The sequence below is a fragment of the Limanda limanda genome, chromosome 22 (genome assembly GCF_963576545.1).
Source record: "Limanda limanda chromosome 22, fLimLim1.1, whole genome shotgun sequence".
In the NCBI taxonomy this organism is placed as follows: Eukaryota; Metazoa; Chordata; class Actinopteri; order Pleuronectiformes; family Pleuronectidae; genus Limanda; species Limanda limanda.
In genome coordinates this window covers 16,730,510-16,757,312 of record NC_083657.1, presented here as the reverse complement: position 1 = coordinate 16,757,312, position 26,803 = coordinate 16,730,510, and the positions used below count along the sequence as shown (strand labels likewise).

Below are 26,803 nucleotides of genomic sequence, written 5' to 3'. Positions count from 1 at the left end.
AATTCTCAATCACCCCCTTTCTGCATTTTAGGTTACAATCAAGTCGTTTTTATCACATTGTTAAATGTTAATATTGAAAATAAAAGATGATTTTAATTAGTTTTTCGATTAAAAAAAAACCACCAGTGGTTGCCGATTGTACTGGGACCTTACATGGCTCAGCTCCATTATCACTACTTTCCAAACTGACATCACCATTGCAATATGACAGAACCCGTATCAGAGATATTTTTGCTTCGTTTTAGAGTGAGAGAAAGTGGAAATGCGTCATCCATCTTACAGTCATTGATTCAGACTGAACAGTATAAAAGGTTTTTGGCAGCAGAGAATGCGACTAAAAAATTTGAGTTATATGGATTTGACCTCAGTATAGAGTCTGCCAGAATTTTTTAGATGTGTTGAAATCGTGAATATTCTTTTTTTTGTCCTGGAGCCTTTGAGCATGTGTCTGAGCATGCAGACCTCTTTCCCAGTGCAATGGACCAATTTAAGAACCTTGTTTTCTGACCTAACCACATAGCAATTTATAAATAAAGATTGGATGACATCAATGTTATATATTCAAGGGGCCTGTCCTCATCCTGTCATTATTTGTCATCTTTCAGTTGCAGTTGTTTTCACACTCATTTGTGTTGTTGTGCAGCCACAATATCTTGGTGCAACTTCAATGCAGTACAAGATACTACCGTGATAATAAAATTGGGGCTAAATTATCCTCTGAAAGTAGATGTCGGAATCTCATTGCTATGTCAGTGTTGCCAGAAATCGTACCAAGATGCTGCAGGGTGAACAGGGCTTAATAATATACTATCTGATGGCGCGACCTGATGGGCTTCAAAATTAGTTTTGGGTTCCAAAGAAAAATATATAGTTAATATGTCTAAAGCTATTTGAAAAACCCTTGCAGTACCTGTCCCTTCCCCACAATCCCTCAAGCCCAAAGAAAGGGCACAGCAGGAGAAGACAAACTCTTCTCTCCCCGAAAACTGTAATCTGCAGCTCCAAAGAAAACCATAAAATCCTGTCAGCCGTCATCATGACTTAAAGAGTTGCAAAGCCTCAGATGCACTGGAAAGTAAAGGATCACTTCTAAAAAACATAGAAAGAAAGAAAATACACAACATTCTGCTGAAGGACAGGCAGAAACCGCAGAAAGCTAGAAAAGATGTGAATACATTCCTCTTGAAGCTCTGGCCCCTCAAACTCTGTTGCTCCAGCCTCCTCAGGCATGTTTCAGCCACTTGATTTGTGTTTGTTGCTGAAGAAGAATTTGGTCCGTTATTACAGTGACTCACCGACACTTAGAGTGTCAACCAAATATGTTACCTCGAAGGCAACGTGGTATATTTTTGTCCTATTTTCAAAAAATTTAGATTTCAAAAAATTAATTTAGCTTGGCCCTGGCAAAGCTCCATCTCTTTTCTTTGCCTATGATTAACGATCAGCCTTCAGGAGAGCAACATTTTTGTGGCAGTTAATAAATGTTCACTTCACTATGGGGAAATTCACAAATTTGCACAAATACATTAAACTGGGAGTATACACGTGGCATTTTAAGATGTTCAGATAAAAAACCTTGATTACCTTGATCTGAATGATATGTAAGGCTATTTCCTGCCAATGTGGTTCCTGAGACAGTCCAATCAGATCAGAGGGTTGATCCACCACTTTGGTTCAGACTGAAAGGTCTCAACCACTGTTGAATTGATTGTTATAGTGGTGGTCCCCAGAGAATGGAGATTTAGCCTAATGAGACCTGGGTGAGGTTTCTAGTTAGTGAATGATAACTGTTGGATGGAGGTCCAAGAAATTTGGTTCATGTCCCCTTCAGGTTGGATCGTTGAACTTTTTCCTCTAGTTGCATCATCTGGTCATCTTTGAATTTGCCCAAAACTTTGGTTCTCCTGATTAGAACATTTTAGCAAACTAAAGTAAGAGGCGATGTAAGCTAAGTAGAGGCTGACAAAACTGTCTCTTCATCTATATATATGCATATCTATATTTCTGATTTTGCTATTAGCCTCAAAAGTCTAGTACTGGATGGATAAACGCTCAATCTACAGTTCAGATACACCTTGCTAAAACAAATCCTCCATGGAAGTTCTTTGTGCTATAAATGTATTAAAGAGGTGTTGACTCATCTGTATGATAATTTTGGAGGCGGTAATTTGCAGTGCTGCATGGTTGAAATTTTGTTATATATAGATTTGTATTCTGTTATACTGACATCTATTACATTCTCGACCGGATTTATATTAATGAGGGCAGGGTACAGAATAGAAACACCTTTCTGCATAATGCAGCACAGGTCTCCAGCTCCACAAACAACATATTTCAAAATTAAAACAGAAACAATACACAAATATTGTATTATATTTGCACAATGGTTGGCATTAACACGCAAATTCAACTATTTTCACTTAATAAAAACAAACTGACGTGATCTTTCACCTTATATCAATCCCATACATGGTGTAGGGAAACGTATTCCATCCATCAAACATCTATGAAAAGCTTTAACTATTTTGAGAATTTACAGTTTACCTCATCACATCCATCTAGGAGAAATAATATTATTCTAGAATTAGCATTTTTGTCATCTATCAGACTCAAGTGTAGTTTCCTTGGAATCCAGCACATTGTTTGTTCGCAGAAGAGGTGTGTGCTGTTCTGAAACCTGCAGTGCTCTCTACATCTTGCTGGGTGTGCAAAAATAAAGCCGGTAATTAATAACACATGTGAGACTGTGTTTTACATAGATTTTTATGATTAATTAAAACTCACATAAAATGTTCATTATTAAATCTGTTGCTGTAAGGCTAGGAAAGATAATCGTGTCTCTTTTGAATATGTATTCTCTTATCCTCATTCTTGTATAGACTGATTGCTTAGTGAGATATACACAAAGCTGTGTGAGGTGATTTTCCGTTTTTTTGCTTGACAAAACGGTTGATCCGTCTCAGCCTATTTCTAACTGAGACTGTGTCAGCGTTTGTGGTAAACCTCACCCTTTGCCGGACTCACACAGGTGCTGTGTTTCAGAGAAGTGAGGCATCGCTACCGGGTAACCAACTGCTCTAAAGCACAGATATTACAGATGTTGTTCTAACACATGCGGGAGTGTGCGTTGACACTTCCTGCAGCATCAGGGCAGATTCAAAAAAGCTTCAACTACTCACTGCAAAATCACTGTGTGACAAGAAGAGGGAACAACACCCATTAGAGTTCAGTTCTCACTTCCTTTGTGCCTCGGCAACATGATTTCATGGTTGACTGCAACATCAGTTCCTGTTTAAGACTTCTCTGATGACTCTGTCTGCTGTGAAATGTTTTCTTTGAGATGAATATAATGCAAATTATTTTATCCACTTACTTTATTTCGGTGAGCAGTATGGCAGTTATGATTTGGTTGATGGAATCTTTCGACAGTCATTATGTGTTTACAACAGGGGCGTCGTTAGGCCTGTTCTAAAATGTTCTTCAGCCCCCCCAAATAATTATTGGGATTTTTTTTTTAATTTTTTTTTTTTAAATTAAACTATTGTTTTACACATGGACAAGTTATTTATAACTCTAACATGCTACATATGTGAGTGTGTTTCTGGTTTGTATGTTTTCTCCCCCTTCAAATTACAATCCAATAGCCTCTCATCATACTTAACAATAAAAGACCGGGCACTAGGACCTTGGGGACTCTGCATCGCTGCTGCGCTGGCTTTCTTACTCTGCCAAGTAACGTCTCTCATCAAGACAGCAGGATTACAGCCAAGGAGTTTAGCTCATAGTAAATTATGCACAGAGTGAAATTGTAAGTACAGGTAGTTACAGAATATGGCTATCTGTAGTTGTTAACGATTGTTACCTGCTTAAATTTAGGTTTACTTGAGGCAAATGAAAGGGAATATTGTAATGAGCTATGTTAACACTAAGCTAGCTAGCTAGCTATTTTGTTAGAAAAGGTCTCCAGTGAGCAAGAGTGTGAACGAGCAAATTTGAAATGTAAGAAATAACTATCAACAGCTTTCTATTCTTTGCATTAATATCTATCTCTAGTATTTTAAAACAATAATATCAGTGCCTGAATGTTGTTGTATATAATCAGTTAATGCTAGTGGAAACTAAATGTCATGGTGTCCCTCATAACGATATTGTACCGGTATATCATCCAATTCATTGACCAGATGGATATGAGAAGATTCTTTAGCAGAGGTGACAGCTCCGCCCTAGTCAAAACAAGTTTATTCGTCTTTCCTTTACAAGCAGGAAAAATATTTCTCTCTATTTGAGAAAAGTTCATATTTGTGTTGTCAAATTTCACAATGACCCTGAAATTCTGTCTCTTCTGTTATCTTATACTGAATGAATACAAGCAAAGATACACAGAAAAATCACACTCTTTCTGATTGAACCAATCTATGAACTGTCTGAAACAATGGATATCCTCAGCCCCAAATGAGCCCAAAAAAAATTGCCGCGCTATGTGCGCGCAAACATTCAGCTTCCTTAGGGGCTAAGCCCCCCCTTTCTTTCAATCCTAGAAACGCCCCTGGTTTACAATGATGGTAACTGGAAGTTTGGGGAGAAATCCTAGTCATCTGAAACTTCTATAGACCCTTAACTGCAGGCTACTTTGCATGAAAAAAGTGTAAGCAGGAGGCCACTAACAGTCATGAAACAGTTGTAAAACAGGTTTGTGGAAAACATTGCATATTTGCTTTCTTGCTGTAAGCAAGATGAGAGGATTAATGTCAATCTCATGTCTGTGCGTTAAGTAGGGAACTCAGGTAAGGTTGTGTTTGGACTAGCTTAGCATAAAGCTGGGGGAAAACTATTTTTGGTTCACTCAAATTGAAATGTAAAAACAAATTTATGTGAGTGTATAATGTTTGTCTGTTTATCAGCAGGATTACACAAAAATATGTGATTTGCACAAGACCTGGAAGAAGGATGGGTCATGGGACAAAATAAGAACCATCAAACTTTGCTGCTGATATGGACAAAAGGGCTTTTGTCAATATTGCGAGATGGGGAGATTTTCCCTAATTCCTCAGGCAGTAATGTCTGGATCTTTATGAAAAATATAAGGCACATTTAGGGGACTGATATCAGTGTGTGACATGTGGTGCAGTCTCAATTAAAAATCCAATATACTGGATTAAAACATGTTTCATTAGGCCACTGTTGGGGCTCAGATTATACTCATTGAAATACTGAACAGTGTGAGGAATAATTTTTTTATTTTTATCCAATGACATCAGAGGCTTTAATCTGTATTCCTCCTCGTGTTGTTCTGAGCTGCAGTAATACAATATCAACACTGTCAGATTCTGTGTCAGAAATCAAAGCATCTCCGGTGATTTAAAATTAACCTACAGTATTTGTTATGTATTTATATACGTTGATAAACTCTCTCTCTTTGTCTGTTTGAAGCTGTTTTAAAACCATCACACTCAAAATGTTATGACATTTATTATTTTTCAGGCTACTGTAAACTCTTTTGTCATTCATCTACAGGGTCCCTCTCGGCATTGGTTACCATGGTGATTTACTTCTGTAAGAAGTGAACCATCCTGATAAGAGCCAAACTCAGCGTTTAAACAGAATTTACCTCGATAACCCGAAATCCTGCTTTGTAATACAGGAGCCTTGTCGTCTCTTGGCAAACAGTTACATAATAATGTTGAACCTCCCACAGCACACCACTGGGTGCCTTTTGTCTTCTTAGGCAGCACACATGTTTTGCAAGGTTCTGTTATTTCTCTTGTGTAATGTTTGAATGTGTGTGAATTGTGTTTTTTGTTGTTTTGTTGAATCAGCTTGGGTCCTTTGTAAGGCTGTAGTCGTTGGTCTAGTTGTGTTGAGTACTACATTATATTTTAGGGCAAGGTCAGGTTCAACCACAATGTTTTGTTAGGAAGGTCAGGCCCATTTAAAAGCTAAAGAAAAGAACTGCACCAACATTTTTTCTTTTGTATTGCCTAGAGAGAAAGAGGTTCTTGTGAATTTTAAGAGAACTGCTTGATTCACTAGTTAATGGCTAGTCTTGCATACAGATGTTCAAATTACTATATATCTCTGAATGCTGTTGAAAGCACTTATCTTACATAGCACTAACCCTCTTGATAAATACTTACATACACCAAAAGCTGTTTTGCAGTTTCATGCACAAGGTTTAGCAGGATAAAGACTCTGAACTATATATGTAGCAATATTTCTCTATGTGTGAAGTTTTCAAGTTCTACATTTGAATGTCAAGCCTTAGTCCGCCACTCGTGGTGAGGGAACAGGTGATGATACTTCGTCATGTTGTCTCACCACGCAGATTTGCGTGGTTTTGCTTAAGGACTCAAAAACCTTCATAATATGAATAAAGCTAGAAACCCCTTCATCATGAGGCTGAATAAACAGCTACACTCAGTTCCTGAAAACATTGTAGAAACACAAGGTTTTCACCTGCAAGTGATAATCGATGCCCCATGGAGACTGTGATCTCTGTTGTCAGCTGTGAATGTTTAACCGATCTTCACGTGCATTTGTCAGTGAACCAGACAAAATAGCCTGATCCCGGCGATATCACCATGGATACTATCAAAGACACGTCCTCCATCTCGATCCTGTAAAATCCATTCTCTACGGAGCTATAAAGGGCTGCAGTGTGCAACCACACAGATAAGGAAGCAAGAAGGTCTGTCCCTCTGGTTTCTGGCTGCGGGAGGCCAAAGTCAGCACATATTCTCCCCTGGACAAAGAAAGCTTTCAGGCTGCAGCCAGGCTACAGCAGCAACTTGTATGGCTCTAGAGCGTGACACTGTTGTTAGAAACTCTCCAGAAAGCTCCTTCTGAGAGCAACTACACCCAAAGCATTTACTGTATTTAATATTCAGCTGGTGATAGTTCCATCCAGCTAGTTCAGGACAATAATGATGGGCTCTGCTTCAATGGAGCCATTCACTGACTCGGGTATTCCCTGTTTTACTATGAGACCCAGCAGCCCGTAGGCCTGCCTGCTAAGTAAAACCTATTCAGACAGCTGAATATGCTACTCATTTTAGAATTGTCTACTCAGAATTTGGGAGTCATTTTCATGTGATGTGCTTATTTTGACTGCTACAACACTGGTTGCATTTAGATGTGTTTGCTCATGAAGTCTGCTGATGGCAGAGGCCTGTTGATCAGATTTGCAGACAGACAAAGGTGAGGTCTGTGTGTTGTTGACTGTTGACATTTGGGTCTCTCCTCCGCTGGATTTGTGGGGAGCAGTCACAGGCAATGACAAATAATGAACTAACTGACCTCACGGAATGCTGAAGAAAATAATATTTTGCACTGGCCATAATTACCAAGTGTTGATAATAATACCTTCATTGCAAAAGAGGGAAAGGTATCCAGGGGATCGTTTCAAAAAGAACAGAAGTTATTTAGGGATGCACAATATTGATTGTTTCAACCGATACCTATAACTGGTAGCTACCTGCTTCTCATGGCCGGTACCAATACTTATCACATATTATCCCTCATTTTGTATTTAAAACAAGAATTAATATTACTTGATAAGTGTCACCGTATGTGAACCAGAGAACTTCTTTGCGTGCAATATTGCTTCTCTCAAGTCTTCATCCAGCCACTGAGTTGTTAAACTAATTATACCCCCTGGACCAATAGCAGAGGTCCATATGTCCGTATTAAAACTTTGGTCACTTGCATCATGTGTGTGGTGACCAAAACATACAGGGTCGAGCTCTCCATAGGTCCAAACATTTGTGCCAAACCCCAAAAGACCCAGAAATATTCTACCTAAACTTGACCCGGACCTTTCTATCATTTGAAAGCTGGGACCCAGATCCCTGTAGAACCAAGAAACACTTGACCAAATCCAGGGCGGGAAGCACAGACCCAATGGGCACCATTTTCACATCTGATTACTTTAACAAGTTCAGGTTCATTCACAGGGATTCAAAATCCCCTTTTGTGTCTTCCTTAATGTTACCTGTGCCAAGCCAAGATGGGTCAAATCCGTTTTCTAAGAAAGTTCTTTAAATACAACCTGAATTTGTCAAATCCTTATCAGAGTCAATTGCATTGAGTTATCTTCGGCGATAGATAGCAACAAACTCCATATGGCTGTGGAAACCACTGGTGGATTTGGAGTGGTCTGGCAGTTGCCAGTGGGCATACCACCCAAAGACGTTTAATTTCCAAAAATGTTTTTCAACTGGTCCTTTTGGTCTGCATTTGTGGGGAACAGTGTGTTCTGGCCATTTTTAATATTGAAGCGTACCTCATTCAGAATCTTAATGTCAGGGACATTCTTGCCTGATGCTACTTCATTGTAAGACACTGCCTTCTTATTCTTGCATTAACAGATTATTTGGCCACTTTAATGCAGCAGAAGCAAGTTGTGAGCACAGCAGTAACATATTCTCACCTTCAATGAGGATATGATGAACCCATTAGCTAACAGTTCCTAACGTCCAGATCCTTGAGTTACAGAGAAGTATTATCATTCATCTGGAGCCCTGTCTGCATTCAGCCGATGAATATCAGTTGTGGTACAAACTGATAAGAAATGAGCTGAAACTCATTATAAAGCTCATTAACGCCGAGGGGACTTGCAGATCCAGCTGATAATTCTCTGCTTGTTCCTCACAATGAATGACCCTTTGACATTGTTTTCACATTATCAGTTAATACATTGTTTTTGCAAAATTTCACTTACCAAATATTGATAAGTGGTACCGAGCAGCAGTCCAATTTGTTATACTCTAGGACAAAATGTATACCCTCAAGCCTAAGGGGGGCAGACCAAAGGGGACACACATCACATAGAAAGTACACCAATGATCAAACACAACTTTATATATACCTCTCACCTAACCAGTGAAAACTCTGACGACAACTTAGGGCAACAAAATAGTCAAATGGGTGAATTATATATTTATGATTTGAGAAGTAGATGAGTGGTTCCAGTCCTGGATGGAAAAAAATAACATTTATGTCCTGTCATTCTTCTACATGGAGATGGTTGAGGATGTTAAAACAATAACACCATCAAATGCATGTGAGACAATGATGTAGTAATAACGATTACAGGCCAGTATTAAGTTAGCCAACAATAGCCATCTGAGGCTACTGGTCCGACCAACCAAGTTTCTAGCAGCAGAACCTGAGTATGTTGACTTGAGAAAGAGATTGTTATATTGTTTTCATTTGAATGAGGAAAGATGTGTGATTTTAGCTCTTATAAAGTCTCACTTTAAGTTTCTTTTTGACATTTTTATGGCTGCAGCTTCTAAAATGCATAGGTCACCTGCGGCTCTCTATTTAGTCACTGTTGACTGGGTTTGGGACTGCTATCGGGGAAAATGGGTTATAAAGAAAATGTTTAGTCGTTTATGTTGTATTTTATGACACTTTCTGGAGTAAATGAATAATTAGCATAACTCAACAATCAAGACAGAGGGGTTTGTAGTTGTTATTTTAGTTTGAAAGCATTGTTTTCATCATCTGATCTCCGTGTCAGGGATTTTGGCAGAAGCATCCTTGAAGCATGTAATCTGAGACGACACATCTCATGCTTTCCCCCTTACCATTGACAGTAGCATCTCTTTTTACATGAGAAGTCTATCTCTTGTTTTCTCCCTCCCCTCCCCTTGTAATTTTCTCCTATAGCTTCCAACCAGAATCCAGAAAGATAGAAAAGATAAAAGATCATGGGTTTAAACACAGGACCTCCACATCCAGCCATACACACACATATTGCTGTGTCCAGCTGCTTATGCTCTCGGCCTGCTCGTTAGAGCAAATTATATCGACATACCAGAGCCAGGCTGCCTGTCTGTTTTCCTTCTGCCTAGGAAAGAGCACATTACTTTTATTCTTGGAAGTAGCAGCGCTTTGACCCCAGCTACACTGTGTAGCCTTGCAGCGGATGCTCGGAGGGAAATAAATTAGGTTGGGTGTGTTTGTGTAATTATTCAGTATCAGGGCTTCTGATGAGTTGTTCCAGTGGCACAGTTTTTTGTGAGCATTCATGGAAGAGGATAGTGCTGAACGCAGCATGTGGCAGCGCCTGCTCATACCCGCCCTTACAGAGGGTTTGACTCAAACAGAGAAAATAAGAAAGAAATCAGCATTAGAGTCAAATCACGTCATCACATTTTCTGGGGCACAGTCACTTAATTTTACACCAGCATTACAAGTAATTCCTCTTGCAAGCTAGAATTTCATGTGCTCTGTTCATTCAAGTGATATGACACTACTGTGTGGACCAGAGCAGTGATCTGTTTTACAGCTCCAAAATAAGCACTGTTAATACTAATACTAATTTCCGCCAATGAACAAATGAAGTATATAGATGGTATTTAACAGCATATACACTGTATCACATTAAATCTGTCTCAATACCTTGTATATGATGCTTTCCCAAAGAACAGCAACATCACTCTTGTGTTCCACAAGAACACAAGAGTGATACAGAACATTTGCCATTCTTCTGCTCATGTGAATTTATATAGCAGCTGACAAAAAGCAGCAGAACATCTCTCAGTACCGAGGCCTTCAGACACCATGTCTCCCTAAGACTGACAAACAGCCTTTATCAGCACTGCAGCTGTATCTTCCTCCTTTTATTCTGATTGAAGCCTCAATGTGGTTCAAACAAAGAACTTGTCTAACAGTGCTGGGACCTCTGATTGACAACACATTTAAGAGGGAGGCTCCATCTGATGGTTAAATAATAGATAAAAGAATAAAAGACGTTTTTATTAAACTTGGTGAGAGAAAAAATGGCATTAGCTGGTGTCACGACACTATGCACTTCTGAATGCACACAAAGTCACCTTGAGCGAGTCAGGCTGAATGATCAGACATCACTCAGAATCCTGCTGTGGTTGTCTGGTCTACCCGCTGCTCCAATAAAACACAGAGTCACAAAGTAAATATTCAAGGAAGGCCGTTTCTTACAACTTTATCTCTTATCTTTGGTCATTTCAAAACGATCATGATGACATTTTATTCAAAGTTCTGCAAAGTCATTGCTGAGATCTTGGAATGTGGTCATATTGTATAAAATGGGTCCATCTAGACAGGAAATAGCAGCCAGACAGATATTTAACATCTTAAAAGTTCTAGAGGCCTGTATAATGATGTAATATTCATTTTTTATTATAATATATTATTGATTCACTAAGCCTAAAAACCACCATCTCACTCAGAGGTTACAAAATAGTGTTTATAGGTGTTCAGGCCTGCTCCGGATTGAATTCGTTTTTCAAAATAAGTTCCCTGGGGAATGTGTCTCAGTAAAAAGTGAACCACCGTCATCACAGACCCGAAGTTACCTTACTAACCATGAATCATCAAATATCTGTCATAAAGATGCATCACAGTACCCTACCCAGTTTTGAAATGCCCACATTACATTGTACAGTTCACATCTTTCCTAAGCAGCATTTCATCCTGATCATCATCAGAGCTGATTCAGGATCAATGGCAATCAAAGATTATTCTCCGACACAAACAATGGAAATCCAAGTGTCCCTAAGCATAAATGAGCCAATCAGTAGGAATCCTCAATCAATCACAACACTTAGTTTTAAAATTTCTTGAAGGGGAATTCCAGTGTTTTTCAACCTGGGCTCTATGTTTGTAAATGTGTGTGTTTATAAATGAAGTATGCTCACAAATGTTTGGAATTGGTCCGATAGACAGCCTCCGTCCAGCAGCTGCAACACAGCAGCAGTGGCTACAAAATGTCCCCAAAAAATGTTTTATTTTCCACAAATTCTTATTCTGGGTCCTTCCGATCCTTTCTGGATAACCAAGACATCTCACTCTCCATCAAGCAGCAAATTGTTGTCCCTCCTCTGCTTATTGGCCCGTTTTTCTTTCCTCGTTCACTCTTCAGTATTGAAGAGACAAGTAGGGGATGTCTATCAAAGTCAATTGCTTAATCAACATTGCCTGCATCAGAAAATGAATTAGCCATAATAGGTTCTCTCAGTAAAATCAAAAAATTCCAACTCTCACACTCACTCTCACTCACATTTCCACCTCTGTCAATTCCTGCAACGTCCAAAGTCTCAGTGAGACTCGTTGAGTGAGAATTGTGCAAAATTGACAGACTCCTAAGACTAAGAATAACAAAGCACCATGGACATTTCGGGATAGTACACCAAAATCTTTGAATTCACTCATTATCTACTCACCACTATGCCGATGGAGGGGTGGTTGAAGTGTATTGATCTCACTCTTTGCCAGGTTTTTAATTCAGCAGTAGGAGATATAAGACTGTGATCTTTGTTTCTCCACCAGCCTGACAGCTTGAAAGACAGTGGCTTGCCATGGAAAGCAATCAGCTTTCTCTTCATTTCTCCCTCAGATGAAAATGCTGTGTAAATACTGCCCCTAATAAGATGGAGTTGAATTTCACACACTTCTTTTTGCGGACCAGCTTCAATCGAATTAACTTTAGAGGAGTGCCACGTAAGACAGTCTTTTTTATACAGCAGAGCAAATTGTCTTGAGTAAAAGGGGTGAGAAAGCTGGATTATGTTCCATTACGATTACTTCAATGAATAATACAATAGGGCCCCCGGGACCAAATGGAGATTCGGCTCATCTTTTCAAGTCCGACTTCCATTTCTCCATTTGTGCTCAGGGATCTGCTGCTTGTGTGTTTCTGCTGCCCGGTCAGTATTTCAGCCACACACAGAGGCTGAATGAGGCCAGGCATCTTCATGCTACTGATCCCTACATCTGTAACACTGTGAGGCGTTTGTCCAGAGACGTCTTGGCATTTGGCAGCCAACTCCTTCATTCACAGACATGACAAATGTCACTTTTTGTCTCCTGCAGGCTGAAGTGGAGCCAATGCATTTCTGTTGTACCCTGACCTTTAGTAGACGTCAAACAATAATCTCATTTCTTTATCTTGAGCATTGCAAGCTCTCTTCCAGCAGAGCAGGAACAAAAAGTGTAGATAAAGACAAGTTCAGCTGCACAAGATAAAAAATTGCATGAGACGAGCACCTCACAGATGGATTAAATATGATACGATCGGAATGAATGCATTTGATATTTTCCCTCTGTTCCTCTGTTATCAACGCCCAGCTCCATCAACATGAAAGCCTCCAGTCCTGCTGATCCAACATTTAATTTCGGGCAGATTATGCTTTTTGCAATCAAGCTTGGCAATGTCTGAAAGTGATATGAGGGATGTCAGCAAGCAACGAAAGAAGCTATGAATATTTTTCAAGCTTTTTCTGACGTCGCACTTTCTTCAAAGCAGGAATTCATTAGGCAAGTGTAGAATGAGATTGAGGTATCACACATCACAGGCATTTACTGTCACTACGCTCAGCCTGCATGGGAGTGAGGAGGTCGCTAACATCTTTTTATATCTGATTATATTGCATGTGGTTGTTGATTTTCTCAGTCATGTAATCCATCAGTTGAATTCAATATGCACTGAGAGCGTTTGAGGTAAAACCTGGAGGGAATCTTACTCGTGTTTGTGTTTCTTTGCTTTGCATGTTTCCATTTCAAAGATCCAGCCAACATCCTGTTCGGATTCTTCTCTTGTCGCTGATGACCCAGTCCACATGTCTGCCAGCAGGAGACTGTAAAAATTACTCTGAGAATAATACTTGATATTGGAGGCTGATGATATAAAGTACCTTTTTTGGGAGCAATTCAACAACATCTTGGGAGCATTCCAGCTATTTCATATTGCAGACACCACCATAGTGGATTATAGTCCCTGATATCGGGCAAGCCTCTAAAAATGCACAGCCTCTTCATTTCCATGATGTAAACAGGAGCGTGTTTTCATGAAGGTCTCCCTACCTCATAAACTCCCACCCTCCAGTTTATAACACAGGTTTTAAAATGTATAGAGTGGGGGAAGGGCTCACTTTGTGTCCCGACTGCTTGATAGCAGTGTTGTCATCTATCTCCAGCCCTTACACTCTTCCATTCCAACATAGCAATGTATTTATGCATACATTGGTATATTTTGATTTGTATATTATGATGATTTTTCCTGAAATCGATTTAAAACGGAATATAGATTGTTGCTTACAGTATCACAATAACAACTTATTGAATCCAAGTGTCAACCAATCGTGACGTCACCCATTGGTTTATGAATCCTCGTTTGACATTTTGTTCAGTGCCATTTTGGATCTTTTAAAACCAGAAGTACTGCCCAACGACACCTGCCACCTGCACCCATTGGACGGTAGTAGCTGTCAATCATACAGTATCCATGACTCAATGCATACTGTGCTTTATGGTCCATGAGACTCTAAATGGGACCATCATTTTGACCATCGTTCTGTGTTAAAGAAGACATGAAACCAGAGACTATAAACTCAAGTTAGCAGTAGAGTCATTTTTCTCATGGACATCTATAGATACTGACTTTGCTGAACCATACACCCATTTTATATTTAGTATCAGACAAATTCATGAAGTTTTTTGTGAGATGGGAGGTTTTATGAAATTTTTACTGATTTCTCAGTCAACAATTCATGCATCTTGATGAAAAACATCAGGCATATTTATGGAACTGATTACTGTGAGTGTGTGCAATTTTGTGCAGCGTGATTGAAAATAAAGGGAGCACTGGGCCTTGGCGGAGGTATACGCTCTTGGTTCACCATCATATGATCTGATAATGAAACAAAGTTGAGGAGAAACATTTGCTGCTAAATGGCAACCACTTTTTCATCATGTTGTTCTGGGTCATATGATGGTGCCTTCACCCTGCTGGCCACATAAGAAAGATGTTCCGAGTGGATAAACACAAGTTCCTGGAGTTGAAAAGCAGTGTATGAAATGATTTGTCAATAAAAAAACAATTGGGAAATAGATAAAAAAGTGTTTTGTGCGATCATGGCCTGAGACTGTAATTTTCTTTGTTTTGCCTGCTGCTGCTAAAAGCCAATTCAACTGAGATCATTAAAGTTAAATCTTATCTCACCGACCACCTTTTTCTCCTCTCTTGTCTTTTGTCTTTCCCAGTGAGCTTTTAGGTCCAGACTTCACAGAGACCTACTACACAGACGATGGGCAGCCGGTGACTGTGACCAATCGCAATTACACTGTAAGTATAAAGCAACAGGTCAACTTGTGTATGACGTTTTTTTATCTCTCCTCCTTGTCTTTTTCAGCTGCTGCTTAACAGCACTGATCAAAGTCACTGAGTCACTGCCATATTGTGAACATTGACTTGGGTTTCTGGCCTGTATCTGCTTTATTTCATGCATTGTTCTGCTCACATGTGATTGGCTAGTGGAATGCATGAACAAGCAGGAGTTCCCAATTAAGTGCTGGATGATTGGAGAACAAAAGGAACCCCCCCTGTGTCACTAAATGTTTCACTATGAATCCTGTCCATTTCATCTAATTAAGAAAAAAGCCAAACTAATGGAAAAAATATTATAAAAAAGAACTAGTTGACTTTAATTTAATCTTCAATGAAAAGTCCAAATTTAATAACCAACTTCAACAAAGGACACAGCATCCTTTATCACTGAGCTTCTACTCTTTTGTTCCCTTAAGCTGCTTTCAGACATGCACTGAACTCCCGATAATTTCAGAAAATTATCCAGAGGAGTGATAACGTCAGAGTTTCTCCTGCCTCAGAATGAGCCCACATGGGATTACAGCAGGATGTTGTCTGGAGGATTCAGCGTGTGCGAGTAGGCATATCAACGACTTTTCTAACATGGGACAGACACACACTGAAAACTCCCCAAAAATAATACAATTCTCTCAGGATGAAAAAGTGGAGAAGTCAGAGGACAAGATTCAACTGTAAAGAAAAACATTTGATCCCCACAGTGGATTCCTCACATCATGTCCTGTCTCGTACATGCTCTAGATTTTCCTGTTGTTGTGTGGAAATGGCTTGGTTTCTGGATTTCCACCTTGACATGGATGATACAAATCTGTGGAGAAATGTTGTTATTCACAGATGATTCTTTTCAGCCGGTCTTTCCTGGAGGTGGTTTTGTTGCTTTGCCTTCTGCTTTAAATACTAACTCATTTTTTAATTCATCAAATTAGAGGACAGCCTTGATCATGTCACAGTTTTCACCTTTTTTCTCTTTACAAAAGCTTCTGGAAACTTCAATCATCTTTTTAATTAGTATATGTGTTCAGGGATGTATAGTAACAATTCGTTTAATATAATCTCCAACCTTTGTCAGGTCTCAGTTCATCTTCAGGTTCAATCGTTTTCCTCTTGGACTTAAGTGTCTTCACTTCAGTGTCAGGTTGTGTCAGTAGTGACCTGTGTGTGGACGAACACTGGACCTTGTGTTATTTGGTAGCGAGGCTCATCCTGTACCTCCTCACCACTGCTGTGTGTCAACTGATGTTCACAATCGGCTGGGGCTCTCATGTCCTCTCTGGTCTCTATGAAGTCTGGTTTGTCATTGTGCAAGCAGGTTATAACTATTAATATTTAATAATCTTGTTAATATGGCTAGCATTGATTCTAAGGTTGTACAGTATCGAGGCTCTGTATCTTATCGTCTATCTAAGATTGAATAATCAAATATTATAGCTGAAATTATAGAGTTTTGTCAGTTCCTTTTGTATATTTTAAACCCTAATTCTTTATCAAAGCATAGCAGTGATTAACATTATTGAAATACTGCTGTGTCCTCAGGCAACCACGGGTTTTCATACTTTCCAGTATGGTAGTAATTTCAGCTTGCAAGCTAAAGATATTAAATGTATATGTACGGTAGGCATGTGGTCTTGGATTTCATGTGGGACTAATTTCATTTCGTAAAGGTCTTGGCTGACACAGTAGGATTCACATTTCAAATATTTTAGATTTGATATCATGCCAGGCCACCACTCGCCTGATGTCAGCTGATGTCAAAGAATAAGTGGAATTGATAAATAGATGTCTGTAAAAGTGCTGCCTGTTTTAAAAGAGGGGGAAACAAGGTTTCACTTTGTTCAAGCCGGTTTCACACCCATTGCTTCTTTCATCCAAAGAAAATAGGAATATTTTGTTGCCTTGTAGTTGTGGTAAGTTTTATGTTCACATTGACTCATCACAAAAGCATTCCTGTGGTAGGATACATCACAAACTAATAAGTCTAGACTACAGATGGAAATCCATCCCTGCAAAATGGGATTTTCCCCTCAATTTTATTTCAGTCCAAGCTGTGCTGTGGAATCTGCTGAGACAGCCAATCTCCATAAAAGAACAGGAATTTTGGTTAAATCAACAGCAGGAAACAAGCATGGTGGCGCTATGGCAGCAGATTATATGAGCACAAGTGTGATCATCAGCATAACAACAGCATAACAACTCACTTTAGGCAATGAGACACTCATTGCCAATCGATGGACAGGTCGGGGAGCACGGCTTTGTCCATTTGGGTGAAAAGCTGCAGATAGAAATAGAAGCTGTATGGCAGAAAAAAGTGCTGTTGGCTCCACACGGGTTCCTTAAAACTCCAAAACATGCACTCGCAAACAATATGCAGTCATGCACAATAACAGAAATATATCACACAAGAGGTGATAGATTTGATCAATAGTACATAATTGTCCACTATAGGCCTGCTTGCACACACAGTACATACAGAGTAACATTCTATATCACTCAAATCACTATTTTATTCTGGCATAAAATGTGAAAGCACCGATTTTGTTCACACATGAACAAATCTCATTCAAATAGAAATGTTTGCCTGTGGTAAAACCAGTCAAACACTAATCCCTGCATGCATTATACACACAACACGCTGTAACTGGTGACCTGCACACATATGGCTACACCTAATATCATCTACAAGGTCTCTCTGAGTTAGCTACAGTCCAGGGATTCCCAGACTTTTCAGCCCCCAGACCCCAAAACAAAGGTGGTAATCAAATCTCACAAAGGATATTGATTTGAGCTAGTGTTAATAACAATAACCTACATGCAAGTTTCCTGTGATGCTGTAATCACCTCATGGGTTATGTGGGGACAAAGACAGTCTTAAGAGTGATGACATATAGTTTTATATTTGTTGTTTTAATTCAAATTAAACGGATAATTTGTATATTATCTAACAATTATGGCTTACATTTTGCTATCTCTAACTGTTTTTTATTTTATTTGAATTTAGGACATCAACAACAACCCCCCCCCCCCAGCTAATAATTAATACCATAACCATAACATAACATAAGTTGCTTTACAGTAAGAACACACAGATAGGCTGCTGCTCTATAACTGCAAATTTAAACTCCTCAAAGTTGTGGGCGGATGCAGATTATGAATTTAAATTTCAAACTGACAAGAATTAAACTGATAAAAAACCAAGAGTTTAAAACATCTGAGGCACAACAATGATGATTTAAAATGCCTTCTTTAATCAATCAGTGTATATATATATATATATTAGAATGGGAGGGTTTTATGTGTTCTCCTTAGAGAATGTGGGTAATTTATACAAAAACCTGTATAATAGTGGAAGGTGTAAAACACAACTTTTCTAAATCCACTAACAGTTATATGCATTTTTTAAAGATAACTATCAAAGAAAAGCCGTCCTCCTGCAGTCAAACAAGGTAAATGCCACAGATTGTGTCCGCGGCTTGTCTTTGAGGACACGAGGGTGATTCAATCAATAAAGACACAGATTATCCGGCTGTTTGCAGATGCCTCAGATCTCCGGAGCTTTTGATGATTATAGGTGGTTCAACACACAGACTGGCCCTTTGATCAACTTAGCTGCTAAGTGATACCTCACGGGAACAAATCACGTCTTCGTCAAACAAGAGACCTTTTGACCAGTTATGTACATGTCTTTCTTAGGTGAATCTAAACGTTTTCAAACTAATTGAAGCCGAAGTTGAAATGATGCAACACAGGATGGGTAGGTGAGAAACAGGAGTTCTCTAATTGGTCTCCATTTTGTCGAAGGTATCTCTGATTGTATTGATGATACTAGCATCCGATAGCAGCCAGTGAAGCTGGAAAGCTGATGACATTATGTCCACTGTTATTTCCGCCAGTTAATCGGGGACTCCACCGGACCTCTTGTCTGTCTAGAACGCATTACTGTTGAATGTGAATGTAGCACTCCTGGACTTTTTTGCACAACTAATTATATTGTGGCACATTTGCAGAAAGCATTTATAATTTTAATCTTGACACTTGCCTGAGAAAGTTTAAAAATAGTTATTTTTTGTTTCTCAAATCAGAGACAAGTGGCTGCTGGAGCCATGATCTGAATCTGTAACAATAACTGAATGGCCAGTAAGGCGGCCCAACTCGGCCATCATCCCGCCTGCTTTCCAGGATTACAGCTGTTCTCCTGACAGCACTGATAATTATGATGCTAAATCAACAAGTAAAAACAAAAACCAGCAAAAAGTTTATGACACATGAAAGCAATACTATAAAACATGATGAGATACCAAACATTCTGTACCCCAAAGCAGTATAACCGATACATTCTCAGGTGTTTTTTTAAACACATACGCTAGCATAAGGTCAAATGGGAAAGCACTATACCTTACACTATCACCATCACTTGATCTCATCACATGAAAACAGTTGCTCTCAGGCTGAAAGTGGCTTTTTTGGGAAAAAACATTTCTCCTGGCCTGGTCTGACCTCACTCCTCAGGGCCCCATGCATACCATTCTCTCTCTCTCCTTCACAAGCAGACACATGCAAATACACACAGAACTCACACAAGTACTGCTTCAATTCAGTCCAAATGGCTCAGGTGTTTTTAAACGCGCGCCTTGCATCTCACATCATTCCTATACTGTAGCTGCCATGTGTCTTTGATTGTATGTATTTTATGTTTATCTGCATGTGTATTTCCACTGCCACTCTGTCACCGTGTTTTGTTATGTCACCTTATTTCACTGTTAATAATTTAAAGGTTCAGTGTGTAGCATGTAGTGACATCCAGTGGGGAAAGTTCAAATTAGCAGCTGAATACCCCTCACCTCACCTTCTCTTTCCAAACATGACAGAGAACCTGTGGTAGCCTTCAGTTATCATAAAAAACCCAAAGGTGTTGAGTTTGTCCAGTCTGGGCTACGGTAAAAAAAAACATGGCGGCCTCTGTAGAGAAAGATCACTTAAATGGTTTCATACTCAATATCTGCCAATAGATTCCCTTGACCTATATGTTACACACTGAACCTTTAAAAAAGAGAGAAAAAATATTATTTTATGTCTTACACCGGAGAAGCAAAAGGGTTTAATGAATATCAAGTTGTCAAGTGCTTCATTAAATAATAATAAATAATACAAATTAATTATTAGATCCTTTGTATAATCCTAGGTCACTGACCGCAGGTTTGTATTTTAAGGGTTATATTAGTTGAACCCCAAACAACTGTTTAACCACCATTAAATGCAACGTACACGTAAATGGACCATAAATAATAATCCATAAAAAATACTATTTTAATATGCCCTAATAAAACGCTTTTTTCTTTCTGTATTATGAGCTCTCACTTAAATCGGAATACTTTCTGCTCAACTGCGTGTTAGAAGCACTCACAAGAAGCCATATGGTCACTAATGTAATAAGGAATCCCTAAAGTATTTTTAAAATACTTGTAGGAATATAACTCCTCTGCTTTTGTAAAAAGGTTTTTGTCTCTCAGAATGAATAAGAAGGTGACGGAGACATAACTCCACTCAGTACTGAAGCAAAGGCTGAACCTTCCCTTATCACTGTGGTTTCATCTCATGCTTCCGACACAAATGTAAAATTAAAATACCCACTAACTATAAAGGGGTTAAGGGCATGGGTATGTTTAACTACAATACTCAGATGTTCCTGCCACTCCATAAAAACATGGCACCGTGTAGCATTCTAAAAACACAATGATGTAGTTTAGGTACCAACCTAAAGGACACATCTTTACTGATGTTTATGGCTGTAACACTGGAGTCCGTGAAGTTGTCCAGATGTCTGGATTTACGAGGTGCTTGATAGGAGACATGTAGAAAAGATAGATTTAAATTTTAACAGCTACATCAGCTCCTGGAGCATTTATGCAAATAAAGTTTCACAAGACTATTACAACAATGTCCTCATGTGCTGAGCAGTTTTTATGAAGCCCAGGCAATGGTACAATTATACTTTCAGTCATGTGGATAGCTGTTTCTATTTTATTCTGCTGCCAGTGGCCGTGCCAGAGTTTATTGGGTACGCCACATTGCAAACACCCTTTAATACTCCTAAATACAAAGCTGTGTTGGAACATATCTGTGAGGATGCTCAGTCACCCAGGTCATAGCGTCTTCAGAAGTTGTGCAAGTGTATGGATGCAACTTGACTTCTTGATAGGCGGTGGACTAGTGGCAGAAACTTGGACTATGGGCAGAAAAGGTCTCTGGTTCGTCTCTGGTTCGACTCCACGGAGAAACAACAAAAAGACAAACCTGGATTGATCTGTCCAAAAATCCAAGAGGATTCTCCCTACCCTGTCTAGTGCCCCTGAGCAAGGCACCTTACTCCCTCAACCTCTGCTCCCCGGGCGCCGTACATGGCTGCCCACTGCTCTGTGTGTTCTGCACCAGATGGGTTAAAAGCAGAGGTTAAATTTCCCTTCAATTGCATGAGCGTGCTTGTGCATGTCTGTGCATGTGTTTGGGACAAATAAATGTATCTTAATCTTATTTTAATCTTAATCTTGAAGACATTTGACCGCTCACCCTCGAGGCTTCTTGTTTAACAGCAGAGGTGGTTTAAGACACCAACTATCATCCACCTACACTGCTGTCCTAACTTCTCTGTCCAGACAGCTCAACACCAAATCACAGGGTGCATGTGTGAACACAAATGTAGGAGTGAGAGCCTCTAGGTTATCGGCTCACTTTCTCCGCCTGGCCCCCAAGTATAAAAGCCTGCGGGAGTCCAGAAGAATCCGATGTGAGAACACGGCAGGGCATCCCGGGGATTTTCAACCAGCATGCATCACATTAGGTGGGCGTTGCGCAGAGCCACAGAATGTGGAATACACCTAATGCATGTGAATGGTTGTGGAGGGCAGAGCTCCTTGGGGAGCTGGGAATGGAGGGGTGTGTTTGTTTGGGTTTTGAGTTCAAATTTCAGCAGCCATACCCCAGAATTGCTTACCCCACCTTCAAGATAGGAATTTTGTTCAATGTTAACTAATTCTACGGTGACAGTACTGATGGGAATCACAGCTTTTTGAATGGAGCGATGTGCAATTCCATTTATTGTTTGGATTGCAAGAGCAGGGCCACCCCTATAGTGCTATGAACACAGATGTATGCCCCGGACTGACGGGCTCACTGTGTAAACACTCCTCCCCACACACAGCTCAAAGGGGAGACAGGGCAGGGAGTCAAACATGGGCACAGCGGTAATAACAACAGCTCTCAAGCCCAACTCGATTGAGATAATCTAATATCTCTGATTGTTTGCAAGCATCACTCAGTGATAATATGTATCTTATCAAAACAGGCATATTGGGAATATTATCTGAAAGCTGCATTGATGAAACGGCTCAGTGTTCTGTTTACACTTGACTTATTACAGATGTAGTGTGAGAGGCTCCGTAGATCAATCTTTGTGTCGTCTGTACACTCAGACTTATGATGAGATGGTGCAGTTGTTGTCTCTAAATGACCAGGAACACATCTTTTCCCTTAGCTTATAGCAGCCGACACGGTATATCAGTGTGCCTCTTAAATCCACTGTGCTCGTGTCTTAATGGCTTCTGCTGATTAAAAACACAAAGTCGTACCAACAAACTTTGTACTTCGTTTTGGGGGAGTTTGGCAGCTAACAGCATTTCCTTATCCTGTCGCCCCACAACGGGGCAGGATCTTCAAAGAGCTCTGGAAACATGGTTTCTCATTAAGTAATTTGTAGCTTATTTACATTAATAAAAGGGCCAGTGACATCCAAGCATAGTCTCATTTGCTTCATAAATATGGCTTCATATTTCTGTGGGTTAATTAGAAGGGCCATAGAAATAAAGTCTTACACTGTTTTTCTGTTACGGCATCAAGGAAAGTAGTGGAGTCATAGCTAGTCAGAAATAATGTCAAGTTCTGCTATAACTGTATCTGTATCACTGTTTACCGATAGCTCAACAGCTGTTGATGGAAAGTGGGCATTACTCACACAAAGCATACATGATGGGCCAAGCTCAGATGAGAATGAAACAAAGAGCTGAACACAATGCAGGGAGAAGGGCTGCAGAGATGTCAGCAGAAAGAGAGATCACTTTTCTGAACCACGTGCCCGTGTTGCAACACTTGCATGATGCAAACATTCTTGGGTTGAGCTCTTGCTTGCAGGGAGATTGGTAGAGCCTGACCGTCTGTCCTCACGTGCCTTGTCCAGATTAGAGAGGATAAAACGAGAGTTTCCTCTGATGTTTCAGTTGAAGCAGAACATATTTCCTCTCCTTTCATCAGAATACAAACATATATTAGCGCGGAAGTGGCTCTTCTGTGGCGTCCTTTTGAAAGTTCACTATTTTATTAAAGGAAGACTTAATTTACAATGTGTTATATTCACTGGCTATGTGGTCAGTGTATTTCAAGAGGAAAAGTCAGGATCTTTGAATACCTTTTAGTTTTCTTTGTTATGAATTCTTACGGATCGAAGAGTGCCTTTCATTCATTTTCTGTGTAATTGTATCCAGAGCTGTCCAAGTGCCAAAGGTAGATACTTTATCAAACATGCTTCAGCAGACTTTTATCCCACAAAGGTTAGAGACATTTGTTACAATTCTTTTCTAATCCATCTGATTCCTATTTGATTTTTTTTTTTTTAAACCTTTGGCATTTGGCTACATTTCTATGCAGACACTAACGAGGACAATCAATTTCAAGGGATGGCTGCAGAGAATCTTTGAAAGCGAAATAGCTGCCTACTTATACTACTAATGCCTCACATTTGGTTCTGGCCTAGAACTGGTTTGGGTTTCGTTCTGCCTTCTCACTTCCAAAAAGCCAACTTTCTTTCGTGTACTGGACAAGGGACCTGCAGAGTTATGAGTAAGTGAGTTATTCGATGTTCGTACTTGGCAAGTTGAATTCAGGAGTGAGTAATGCAGAGAATGGGAGGATGCTCTCTCTCTCCCTCTCTCTCTTTTGCAAATGAAACAACAACATTCTTGCTGATGCCTTCCAAACAATAATTGACTTTTCAGTATTTTACAGCCGACACAAAGCGGCACCAAGACCAATTTTCAACAAAGTGATCTTCTCAGAAAAGTGTCTTCAGAGACAGAACCAGTTGTCATTTTCCTGTTGAGCGTCCATGTTGTTTAAATAGCAATTCCCCTCAAATGAGGTTCTGTCTGTGGAATTCTTTTTATTTTGCTGTCTCGACACAGTGGAAAACAATAGTGCTGTTGAACAATGACAGCCTGGTCTAAAGTCATGGGTGCAGTATTATATAGTTATTTTAAGGAGCGTTATCAAGATAGATAATAAGCACAACATGCGTACCCTCTTCGCACAGAAATTATCTGCTCATGTGAAAAGTATAACCATTGCATCTTTGTTCCACCCTGCACCCAAAACACACCCATGATTAATTCATCCGGGAGATGTCCCCATAATTGGGTCTGGACTTTTTCCGGAGTTTGTCTTCTTCATCTGAGGAACGCAGCAGAAGATTCTCCAGTCAGATAGATTCACAGTAAAGAAATCTCTGAAGCGTTCAGGTGAGGGATGGCACATGAAGCGTCTAAATTCTGCCTCAGAGATCACAGGTTTTGTTTACAGCGGTGTCGTCCTTTATTCACCAAAAGCTCTAGAATCTCTCATCATTTTTTTTGGCAGCTTCTGTTTGTGTGTCACATCTTTTTCATTCAGAGAAATTTTTCTTCGTCTTGCCCTCACAAGGAATCCTTTGGATAATCGCCTCCTGTTTTGGGCTAACTTGGACCTTATCCAGCGTTTTCACCAGGCGGGTTGGCAGGAGAAAGCAACTGACTTGTACATTTGCATTCTCACATACAGCCCCTCCGGATAATTTCAGGGGATTCAGACGCTTAATTCACTTGCTCCACGTGCTTAAGAACATGTGCTCGGATTGTTAAAACAGAGCCCCAAAAGCTTTACACCCTCCCGAGTTAAATTAACTCCTGCAAATGTGATATATCTGGTCACGCAGTAGAACTATCTGTTCACTTGACCATGGTTTCCTGCACAGTGGGCTCTTACAGATGGCAGTTTATTCCCCACACACCTGAAACAAGTCCTAGCGGGCCAATCCCTTGGGCCGTGTCCACATCACATCCTGTACATGTAACGAGATTAACCGGTGGGAGCTGGCGAGGAGCGCTCCCGCTGACAGCTGATTTGTATGTTGGCTCAAACAGAGCACTCACTTCTCCTGCTGCCGCTGTTCAAATGAAAGAGCTCATTTCACGCTCTGATGAGCTGACAGAGACTTTTGAATTGTCAGAAATCGACATGCGGGCATCATTTATACCTCGTGGTGACAAATCCCTTTTCAGCTGTAACAGGAAGCCTTTGGGCTCCACTGAAAGCTGCTTTTAGAATCCATGAAAGGTTTGATACCTTTGCACAAGGTTCTATTGAGGGTATCTCCTATGTGTATTTTTATAAAAGATATATTTTTGTGGGCTGGTCTTAAAAAAAAGAACTCTTCTATCTGTCGTTTACTTACCTTTTTTTCCCATGAAAGTGAACTCCTCATAGTTTATTAGGAGTGCGACTGTACACCTGCTCATTCCTCTGTTTTTTGCTCACAGCTCAAGTGAATAAATCCAGGTGCTATTTTTGTTACATACACTGACAAATCTAAACATTGTTATTGGCCATGATTCTCATTGTAAAAAATATGACATTTAAATGTCACAATCCTCCATCGTTGTTAAAAAAAGATTCTAACCTTTATATTCGCAAATACATCCATGAAGACAAATAGATTACATCCATAATTAACTTATAAATAAACCACTGAAGCCGGCAGTGCATTTCCATTTCTTCTCGGGTTTACATAGTTGAGCCGTGGATAATTCCTGGTTATGTACAGCCTGTACTTATTGATGCTGAAGGACTATAATTGTCACATTTTCTTAAAGTTCAATCCGAGTTATTGTTTATATTTCCTGAAACATACCCAGCTGCAGTTGAGCAATGTCTGCTCACAGTCCTAGACCAATCCGTAAAGCCAAACCCTCATATCCTAATAGAGGTCATATCATATCCAGGTAATGCTACATATTGTCCTGTTCTCAGCTTTGTTCATGGAGGGCTTATCTTTGCAGATAGGTTGCAACAGCAGATGTTATCTCCTTCCATCTCTGAGTCTGGGGTTTACTTTGATCACTCGACTGCCCTTTAGTGACTCAGATTCTCTCTTTGAGTTTGACCTGATTCTTTCATAGGTGGTCAAAAAGGTTAATGGGGTTTTGATGTGGGCACCAGCCTTCATCCGAATTACCCACAGGAGTTTCCTGGTCTATGTGACTTACATGCTAAACTTGGGGACTTCTTATCGTCTTATGGATGAGACACAAGCAGTAAAAGCTCCTGGTTTGTCTTGGCTGGTCGGAGTCACTCTCCATTTCAGAATCCCATTAACTCTCCTCCATGTTTGTTGGTGTTGACTTCATTCAGATTCCCAGTTTGTCACAAATGTTGAAAATATATATTTTTTCCCGTGAAGTGATTTGTGACACATATAGATAAATAATTGAGCTTTTTATAAAAAAAAAAAGATGTTTTTATTATACTAACCCTCTAAGTTATCATATCGCACTGCCCAACACTCTGTAGCTGTGTCTCAACTCA

General features: G+C 39.8%; 1 protein-coding gene across 1 annotated transcript in view; it reads left to right on the top strand.

Annotated features, from left to right (window-relative positions):
- adam19a (ADAM metallopeptidase domain 19a) overlaps positions 1–26,803 on the top strand; it is a 195,339-nt gene that overhangs the window by 100,561 nt on the left and 67,975 nt on the right. Inside the window, exon 4 of the mRNA XM_061066522.1 lies at positions 15,025–15,106. Within this exon, the coding sequence (XP_060922505.1) occupies positions 15,025–15,106 (82 nt within the window). The remainder of the gene's footprint in view (positions 1–15,024; positions 15,107–26,803) is intronic.